This window comes from Helianthus annuus, chromosome 3 (assembly GCF_002127325.2).
Source record: "Helianthus annuus cultivar XRQ/B chromosome 3, HanXRQr2.0-SUNRISE, whole genome shotgun sequence".
In the NCBI taxonomy this organism is placed as follows: Eukaryota; Viridiplantae; Streptophyta; class Magnoliopsida; order Asterales; family Asteraceae; genus Helianthus; species Helianthus annuus.
Genome location: NC_035435.2, coordinates 51,805,756 through 51,815,578, shown reverse-complemented (window position 1 = coordinate 51,815,578; position 9,823 = coordinate 51,805,756). Strand labels below are relative to the sequence as shown.

Genomic DNA, 9,823 nt, shown 5'->3' with positions numbered 1-9,823 from the left:
CCAGGGGTTTCGCTTCGATCCACTTAGTGAAATAATCAATGGCCACTACCACGTATTTGACCCCCCCCGGGCCCTCTGGAAAAGGCCCAATTATGTCTATGGCCCATTTTTGAAATGGCCAAGACGTCGAGACCGGGACCATAGGGTGTTTATGTTGGTGGGTCATTGGTGCATGTACTTGGCAGTTATCACACTTCTTGATCTCTTCAGATGCCGTCTCGTACATTCGCGGCCAGTAGAATCCTGCGTTCATTGCCCTTCTTACAATCGTTCTCGGTCCTGAGTGCATTCCACAGATTCCCTCGTGCATTTCCCTGATCACATATTCGGCCTCTTCCATGTATATGCACTTTAGGGACGGACCCAGATACGACCTTCGGTATAGTTCTTCTCCAATTAGTTCATACTGTAAGGCCTTGACTCTTACCTTTCTGGCCGCCCATTCCCCCTCGGGCAAAGTCACGTCCCGGAGGAATTTAACGATTGGAGTCATCCATGTTTCTTGGGAACTTTCGATTGTGGCTACTTCCGTTACGTCCAGGGAGGGGGATGTCAAGACCTCTACTTTGACCTCCTTCGCGAGGTGGTCGAATGCTACTGAAGCTAACTTGCTGAGTGCATCAGACTTTCTGTTCCTCCCTCCGGGGATGTATTCCAGTTTGAAGGTTCTGAATGCCTTAGCTGTCTCTTTAACTTTCACCACATACCGAGCCATGATGCTATCCTTCGCTTCATATTCCCCCTGATACTGCTTCACCACCAACTGTGAATCGGTACTAGCCTCCACGTGTTTTGCTTTCATCTTCTGTGCCAATCTCATCCCTGCTAGGAGGGCTTCGTATTCGGCGATATTGTTGGTGTTTTCGAAATCTAGCCTTATAGCATATGTCAGCTCAACCCCCTCGGGGCTTATCAACGTGATGCCTGCACCATTCCCTTCTTCACTGGATGCTCCGTCAATGAACAACTTCCAGACGGCTTCGTCCCCCTCCTTCTTTCTTCCTCCTCCAAAGTTTCCCACTTTTGTAATTCCCTCTCTTCGTCCTCGGGTACTTCTGCTAGGAAGTCGGCCAGTATCTGTCCCTTCGTGGCTGTCCTGGGCTTGAACTCTAGAGAGTGTTCTCCCAGTTCTACGGCCCATTTAGCCAGTCGTCCTGACTGTTTCGGCTTTCTAAGCACTTTCTGAAGGGGTTGATCAGTGACTAAGGTGACCTTATGCCCTTGGAAGTATCTTCTGAGCCTCCGAGATGCAAAGACCAGGGCTAATGCAAGTTTCTCTAGAGGCATGTACCGTTCCTCGGGCCCCTTGAGTGTTCTGTTGATGAAATATATGGGGATCTGCTTCCCCTCCCGTTCCACCATCATGACCGCGCTTATGGTCGTTTTAGAGGCAGATAGGTAAAGAAGTAGCGGGTCCCCGGGCACCGGGGTGGCTAACGCTGGGAGCTTGTAGATGTAGGCCTTCATTTCCTGAAAGGCAGTTTCAGCCTCGGTGGTCCAGTTGAATTTGTTGGTCTGGATGCAGTCCTTTAACACCTTCATAAAAGGGAGGGTTTTATCAGCCACTTTTGATAAAAAACGATTTAGCGCAATCAGCCTTCCGTTTAATTGCTGGATGTCCCTCAAGGACCTGGGGGAGCGCATTTCGGCCACGGCCTGGGTTTTTTCTGGGTTTGCCCTTATCCCTCCTTTAGTTACCACCACCCCCAGGAAATTTCCTTCCTCTACCCCGAAACAGCATTTCCTGGGGTTCAGCTTCATGTTTACATCCTGCATTGTGTTGAGAGTCTCAGCTATGTCGTCTATCATGGCTGCTTCTGTCAGACTCTTGATGACAATGTCGACAACATACACCTCTAGATTCCTTCCCCTTTGCTCCCTAAACAAGGTGTTCATAAACCTTTGGTATGTCGCCCCCGCGTTTTTGAGACCGAAGGGCATCTTAGTATAGCAGAATGTTCCCTCATCGGTGATGAAGGCGGTCTTTTCTTCATCTTCTATTGACATCTGTATTTGGTGGTATCCCTTGTAGGCGTTTAGGAAGCACTTCAGCGGGTACTGGGACAGGGAGTCGACCTGGGTGTCTATCTCCGGGAGGGGATAGCAGTCCTTGGGGCATGCTTTGTTTAAGTCTTGGAAATCGATGCACATCCTCCATCCCCCATCTTTTTTCTGAACCATGACTGGGTTGGCAACCCAGGATGGGTATTTGACTTCCCTGACTATCCCCACTTTGAGCAGTTTGCGGGTCTCTTCACAAGCAGCCCTTCTCTTGTTTGGCCCCATGCTTCGCTTCTTTTGCCTCACTGGTTTCGCCCATGTGAAGGTGTTGAGCCGGTGTTCCGTCAGGCTTCTGGGAATTCCCGTCATGTCCCCGTGTTGGAATGCAAACACGTCTATGTTATGGAGGAGTAATTCCTTCAGGGCACTCTTGCATTTGTCACTTAGGTGGCTTCCTACCTTGACTGTTTGTTCTGGGAACTTATCACAGAGGACCCACTCTTCCACCTTCTTCCCTGGGGTCTTCCCTGGTTCCTACCCTTTGGATACTGAAGAGACAACTTCATAAGCTGACTTCACCCATGCAAGACCCTTCGGTGTCTGGAATACCAACGCTCCGTGATGAGTAGATGCTTGTGCTTGTAGATCTCCAATCCCAGGTCTTCCCAAAATCGCGTTATACTTGGAGGGTGCCCTGACTACCGTGAAGGTTAAGTTGATTGTCCGGACCCTATCCCCTACACCAACTGTGAATGGGAGCTTGATCTTTCCCAGAGGGTGTGATACACTGTTGTTGAATCCCACCAACGGGATAGAGTCCTCCTCCAGTCTATCCCTTATATCTCTGTCGAATCTGAGGAAGCAATGCTCATATATTACCTCGACGCCGGATCCTCCGTCTACGTGTATTCTAGACACTTTATGTCCAGCTATTACAGCTGAGATGTCCAGCGGGAGCCGTTGTACTTCGCTTTCTTCCAAGTACGGCATGAGGATGGGAATTTTCATGCAGTTCGGAGAGCCTAGGATTCTGGCCTTAACACTTCGGGTAACATCAAATTCATTTCTTCTTCTTATCATATCAACATCTGCCCTCCCGGGCTCTCTTGCATCTCTTCCCTTACGATCCCCTCCCCCTTCTTTGATTTCCTTGACCAGGTGTGCCAGTCTTCCCGTCTTCACCGCCGCCTCTATTTCCCTCTTGAGGTACATGCAATCATCCGTTTTGTGCCCGAAGCCCTTATGAAATTCACAATATTCATTTGGTTATGCTTTGGGTCCTGGCTTTATGGGGGGGTGGCCTCGGGAACGAATTCTTCACTCTTTCCATGGCCAGTATCTCACTTGGAGTTTTGACAAGGGGTGTGAAGCTGTCGGAGTAAGGGAGAGGGCCTCTCCCTCGGGGTCTGTAGGGGGAGTATGAGGGCCTTGCCCTGTCATGCAACATTTTATCAAAGGGAGGCTTTCGTGAATAGGGGGTACCTTTCTCAGGTGGTCTTGTCGTTGGAGTGGCCCTCCGGGGAGTGGTGTCCGTCTCCTTAGCCTTGCTGACCATATCCTTTCCCCGGACGAAAGCCCTAACCCTGTCCATGAGATTGTCGAAAAAAGGAGGGAACTCCTCCCCCAGCTTTTCACATAGTTGTGGATGCTTCAGCCCGTTTATGAAGCTACGAATTTTCATGACCTCCGGGACATCCTTGATATTCATGCTTTCTTTGACAAACCTTTCCATGTATTGGTCTATCCGTTCGTTGTCCCTTTGCCTGATGTGGAGGATTTCATTGGGATTCTTGACCACCTTCCTTTGTTGGCCGAAGTTCCTGAGGAATTTTTCGCTTAACTCCTCGTAGCTATATATGCTTCCCGGGGGAAGGCTATCGAACCACAGTCGGGCTCCTTCCGTTAAAGTCTGCACAAACATGTGGCACCACACTGGCATGGGCCACCTTCCAAGTTGCCCTGCTCCCCGGAAGGCATGCAGATGATCCTCTGGATCTCTCGTTCCGTCGTAGCGGTCAAAGCCTGGAGGCAGCTTTGTCTTGGGGGGCATGGGTGCCTCTGATATTCTCCTTGTGAACTTTGAGACTTCGGCCAAATCTCGTGGTAGGTATGGTTGGTCCAAACCAGTGTTACCTGAGTTGTCTTTCTCCTTTTCCTTATGTTTCTGACCGGTGATCAAGTCTTCTCTTTCTTCGGAAGACATCTGTCTCAAGGCCGTCATGAATGTTTCCAGCTGGTCCCCCTTATCGTTTTTACTTTGGGGGTCCGTCCCTTCTCGATCAGACGGTGTGTCAAAAGAGAGTCTGGCTCTGAGGCTGTCCAACTTTTCTTGTCTCTTTAAATCGTCAAGATACTTGGTTATCTTTTCCCTGTGCATGGCCACAAAGCCAGGGGTGACATGCTCCGTTTCTTCCATGTTTTCTACCAAGTTCTCGTTATCTTCCTCATGAGTGATATCCTCCATAGTGACTTTCTCCAGATCATTCTGAGCCGTTTGGGTGACACGTGAACTATGTGGAGTTGCCATGCCGTTTCTGGAAAGGTGAGTTGCTCTCTGGACGTCGAATGTTAATGTGGGAACACCGGTCAGTCTTGTGTCCCACGGATGGCGCCAATGTCGAATACCCAACCTCCGGCTGATGTAGGTTAGATCTTCGCTGACGTAGAGAGCTCCTGTCCTTGCTTGCTACAAAATAATAAACCGTTAGCCTCGCCACGGGGGACCCCGGGAGGGGGATCCGTGACCAAGCTCCGGCGTGAGAATAAGTAAACTTGCCGGATGAGGAAGAGGAACGTTTTTCGATGAAGGTATTCACCGGAGAGTTCCTATCTTGGTGTGAATCTAATTAATGTGTTGTGTGTAGTAAATACAAGGAATGTTGGTCGGAGTTAATGAGAAGAATAAATGAGAGTAGTAAATGAGAGTAGTAAATGAGAATAATGGCCGGAGATGATACCTTCCTTGGATCCTTCTTCCTTTCTTATATAATGACATGCCCTTATCTTTGTTAAGGATTCTCTCATGCATGATCCGACGGTTTTTGGGGGTTCTTGGGAAGGTCAGACACGTGTCTGACCCCCAACGGTAGGATGATCCTCTTCATTAATGATCCGTCGGATAAGTACAGTGACTTAGACCGGAGCCGCCTCTTGTCATGCATTTAATGAGCCCTGTCTTCCTTAGCTGTTTCCCGCCCATTTGTACATAGGAGAAACCTTAGCGAGTAAGGTTATTATGACCGGTTGGCTTTTTAAATAATTGTGCTTCTAGATAAAAAGGCCCAAAGCGGGTAAAGTGGGTTTACCCACTGGCCCGTCGTCACCGTCACTTGACATGAGACGTATTACAACTTGGCGGTTGGTGGGGCGTGGCGTGGCAGGGTAGCATAGATCTTCTTCGTGATGCATGCATCAGTTGTGCCAATTTTAGAAAGGTAGTGAAGAATCTTGCAAAGAAGAATGTATTTACTGAGCTAGTTGGTAATTTGTTATGTTAAGAGACATGTATCAAACACTAGTTCATTTGAAAGTTTAAAAGTTAAAAATATATTTTTTTCAAACTTATTGGTAAAGACAGATATTTTGACTAAAAAACACGGTACCAAATTTAGACAAGAAAACACCATTGTAGGTAAGAAGAACGTGTTCGGAGATCTAAACAGAGTTTCCAGTAATAGATTTATACTAGTCTTGCTTGCCCTGTTCAAAAAGAAAAGATTGAAAACTCAATCATTGATGTTCAAAAAGGAAAGATTGAAAAATTAATCATTGATAATAAAATAAATTTAAAAGAGGTTGAGTTGTCAATATCAACTTCTATATTTCATTTCATTAAATAGTTTTCCCTAAAATGTACATTTTACAATATTATACAAAATCTTTTTGATGCATTTTGTTTTATCTTCTCGCAAAATAGAGAAAAATGCTCGAATAGTTCTTATGGTTTGCCCATTTTTCATTTTTAGTCCCAAACATTCTAAAATTACACCTATAGTCCCCAATTTTTTTAATTTCATTCCCGGATAGTCCCTAACATGGATAGAGGTTAGTTTTTGGTGTTAGGTGCGTGTGAAATGACAAAATTGCCCTTAATATTAAACAAAAAAAATTAATTACTTGAGCCCACTTTTTCTAAAAAAATATAACAATACCACCCTCACCCTACCTTTTTCTGTCTTTCTTCTCTCTGGTCTCTTACCTGACAAAAACCACCATCACAAGTCCACCACCAATAACCTACAAACCTGCAATTAACCCGGTTCTGGCGAGACAAATATGTGATTCCGATCCCGGAATAGAAACTTTTGACTGCCGAACACCTGCGGCTACATAATTAAACTTGATAATCATTCCAAAATAAACCCAATGCTGCAACCGGTTGACTGAAATCACTTCGGTCAAACCCTGCATATAGTAGATTCTTGAAACTGCAGAAATATCTTATACTTGCAAAGGGGCTCCAGAAGTTTTGGATCAACCATATAAATAATACAAACGTTCAATACTTCAGAAATTAGGAATTGTGTTATGATGTTTTATTAGAATGAGTACATAACAAAATGCACATGAACATCTATCAAAGAATTAGTAGGTGATCAAACAGAAAAAGAAGTGTTGTACCATTTTCCACCAACCGAACCACCCTAGACCAACGGAAATAAAAAACTCTACATCCAAGCCCTAGACCGACGTGTTTAACATAAAAAGGGGAGGGGTGAGTACCGACACACCTGCTGATGAAGGGGAGAATAACGCACAAAAGAAAAAGCTTTTTTTTGTAGCAAATCTTTCACCGATCCAACCACATACGGTACAAACGACGGTGAGAATGGTGGTCACTCAGTTGACAATCACGATTCTCTGGTGATAACAGATTGATGATAATGTTGGTCACTACTCACTCTGGTAACCTGTGGCGGCTGAGATGATGATTTTGCATCATCTGAGACAAATCTGTGACATTGGGTGTTGCAATTTTGAAATCGGGCAATGCATTTGTAATCCATTTGAGATAAATCTGAGATGGAGCAACCTGAAACATGATTTTTCCGGTGTCGAAATGAACCAGGGAGTAGGAGGTGAGATAGTGGCGGGTCCGTCTGACGTTCAAATTGGGGCTAGAGGTGCGACGGTGGCGGTTCTTTTGTGTTGTTGGATTCTGCAGGAACCGGTCGTCGGAAAATGAGGGTGAGGGGTGGGTTTGCCTGAGAAGAAAGGGGATAGCATCTGATAGAGAAAAGGGTTGGGTGGGTTGGTAGATGGTGGGGCCCACATAATATTTTAATGTTTTCTTTATTAATTTAAAGAGTTAATTACACAAATGGGTCATGTGGTTTATACTTAATTTCGCCTTTGGATACTAACTTTTTTATTTTAACAGATTTAGGTTCTATGGTTTCAATTTTGTAACATCTTTGGGTACTAACACCAAAATTAGTTAATTAATGACTAAAATACCCTTGCATTTTTTTAAGTTTATCAATGTAACACATTTGGGTACTAACACCTAATTTTATTTAAGTTTAAATCAATTTTACAAAATCTATTTATTTTTTTTATTTTCATCTTTTTATTATATCTCTTAATTAACATAAAGTCTATTTATTTTTTTATTTTCATATTTTTATTAAATTTCTTATTTAACATAAAATCTACTTGTTACACCAGTATTTTTTTAAATAGATTTTTTAAATAAAATCTAATAGCTATATAGTTTTATGTAAATTAAATTTCTTACTAGTTTTAAATAATGTAAAGCTTGCTCGTTTTGAATTTTGGATATATATATGATTGATAATAATAATAATAATAATAATAATAATAATAATAATAATAATAATAATAATAATAAATATCTTTCATATGTAAAAAAAATTAAGCCATTTTTAACTCGTTTTTTGTTCATTTACATTTTACTATTTTAGAAAGATATTTAATTTACATAAAATCTACTAGTTGCACCAGTAAAATCTACTAGCTATATAGTTTTATGTAAATTAAATATTTATTTTACAAAAAAAAACGAGTTAAAAAAAAGGCTTAAATTTTTTTAGTTTTATCTAAAATACCTAGCTATATAGTTTTATCTAAAATACCTAGCTATATAGTTTTATGTAAATTAAATATCTTTCTAAAATAGTAAAATGTAAATGATAAAAAAAACAAGTTAAAAAAGGCTTAAATTTTTTTACATGAAAGATATTTATTATTATCAATCATTTCAATCCAAAATTGAAAATGAAAATTTAATTTACATAAAACTATATAGCTAGTAGATTTTATTTAAAAAATCTATTTAAAAAAATACTGGTGTAACAAGTAGATTTTATGTTAAATAAGAAATTTAATAAAAATATGAAAATAAAAAAAATAAATAGAGTTTATGTTAATTAAGAGATATAATAAAATAATGAAAATAAAAAAATAAATAGATTTTGTAAAATTGATTTAAACTTAAATAAAATTAGGTGTTAGTCCCCAAATGTGTTACGTTGATAAACTTAAAAAAATACAAGGGTATTTTAGTCATTAATTAACTAATTTTGGTGTTAATACCCAAAGGTGTTACAAAATTGAAACCATAGAACCTAAACCTGTTAAAAAAAGAAGTTAGTACCCAAAGGCGAAATTATGTATAAACCACAGGACACATTTGTGTAATTAACTCTAATTTAAAATAGTAAGGGCATTTAGGTCATTTCACACCTGCTTAACACCAAAAACTAACCCCCATCCACGCTAGGGACTATTCGGGAACAAAATTGCAAAAGTTAGGGACTATAGCTGTAATTTTAGAAAGATAGGGACTAAAGGTGAAAAAATGATAAACCACAGGGATTATCCGAGCATTTAACTCCGCAAAATATAATGTTTATATCCAAAAAGTATTTAATATAATAAAAGATAGGTCACCTTTCAAATGGAAATAAATAATACAATAATAACAATACTTTCGTTACTAACAAGTAAATCCCGTAATACAAATACGAAAACTATGAAATAAAAATTACATATATGTGAAATAATTCAAACCAGGATAATTAGATGGTAGAGTCTCTAACATTCTTTTTCAATGTCTTCTTGTAGTCTCCTTAGCTGTAAATGAACAAACTTATGTTGACGGTTGTGGCGGAGGACTAGTGTTTAACATGGGTACCTTAAAAACAGATTTTATGCCACTACTAAAACAAAGTATTTGTCTTCTAGTGTACATCAAGCGAAGCAGTATGTACTACCAGAAACTGCCAAACACCTGATATTAAAACTAGGTAAATTAGTGTTTTAGACTTTGGAAGGATAAAGATAAAGATGAAGTATAAAGAGTACCCTTCTCATATTTTCTTTAAAAAGAAATATTCTGTTGATTGGTGTGATTTATAGTAATGCTTATGATTTTCTCTTTAAATGAAATGAACCTTCATTTAAACTTCACAAAAATCATAACATTTATGTCTACTGATCATGCAATGATCAAGAGGTAAGTATCATACTAAATACTAATAAAATGGACTTTTGAAATTTCAAGAAACATCCTTAGGAGGTCATATCAATCATCTAATTTATTAATATTAAATAAGTTAATATAGGTCATGACATGATTAATGACACGACATTGGTTAGACCAACCATTTGATTTCTTATTTATCCTTGCATTAGTAAAATACGTTTTTACTAAATTTTAAACAATTCCTCACATGAATCTTGAGATTGATCAAAACACACAAAATTCCTAACGAAACCTCGATAATTGAGTATTGCTAGATAGGTAGGTGTAAACTTTGAACCTTTGTTTGTGAAGCATACTTAGCTTTCTAGCGGTTTA

The 9,823-nt window shown here is 40.4% G+C and overlaps 1 protein-coding gene across 1 annotated transcript; it reads right to left on the bottom strand.

Moving 5' to 3' along the window:
• Positions 1–2,535: 2,535 nt before the first annotated feature.
• Positions 2,536–4,528, bottom strand: LOC110931473. Its single transcript, XM_022174865.1, has 3 exons — positions 3,484–4,528; positions 3,346–3,434; positions 2,536–3,240 (listed from the first exon to the last, which is right to left on the bottom strand). Exons 1-3 carry the CDS (start codon positions 4,526–4,528, stop codon positions 2,536–2,538), a joined length of 1,839 nt encoding a protein of 612 aa, XP_022030557.1.
• Between the last annotated feature and the right edge of the window lie 5,295 nt (positions 4,529–9,823).

Excerpts from the sequence above, each read along its gene's own strand:
- LOC110931473 (XM_022174865.1), bottom strand. The coding sequence starts at position 4,528 with ATGGCAACTCCACATAGTTCACGTGTCACCCAAACGGCTCAGAATGAT. Across the intron at positions 3,435-3,483 it reads GACAAGACCACCTGAGAAAG|GGCAAGGCCCTCATACTCCC; the intron begins GTACCCCCTATT and ends GTTGCATGACAG. Across the intron at positions 3,241-3,345 it reads ACCCCTTGTCAAAACTCCAA|GGCTTCGGGCACAAAACGGA; the intron begins GTGAGATACTGG and ends GAATTTCATAAG.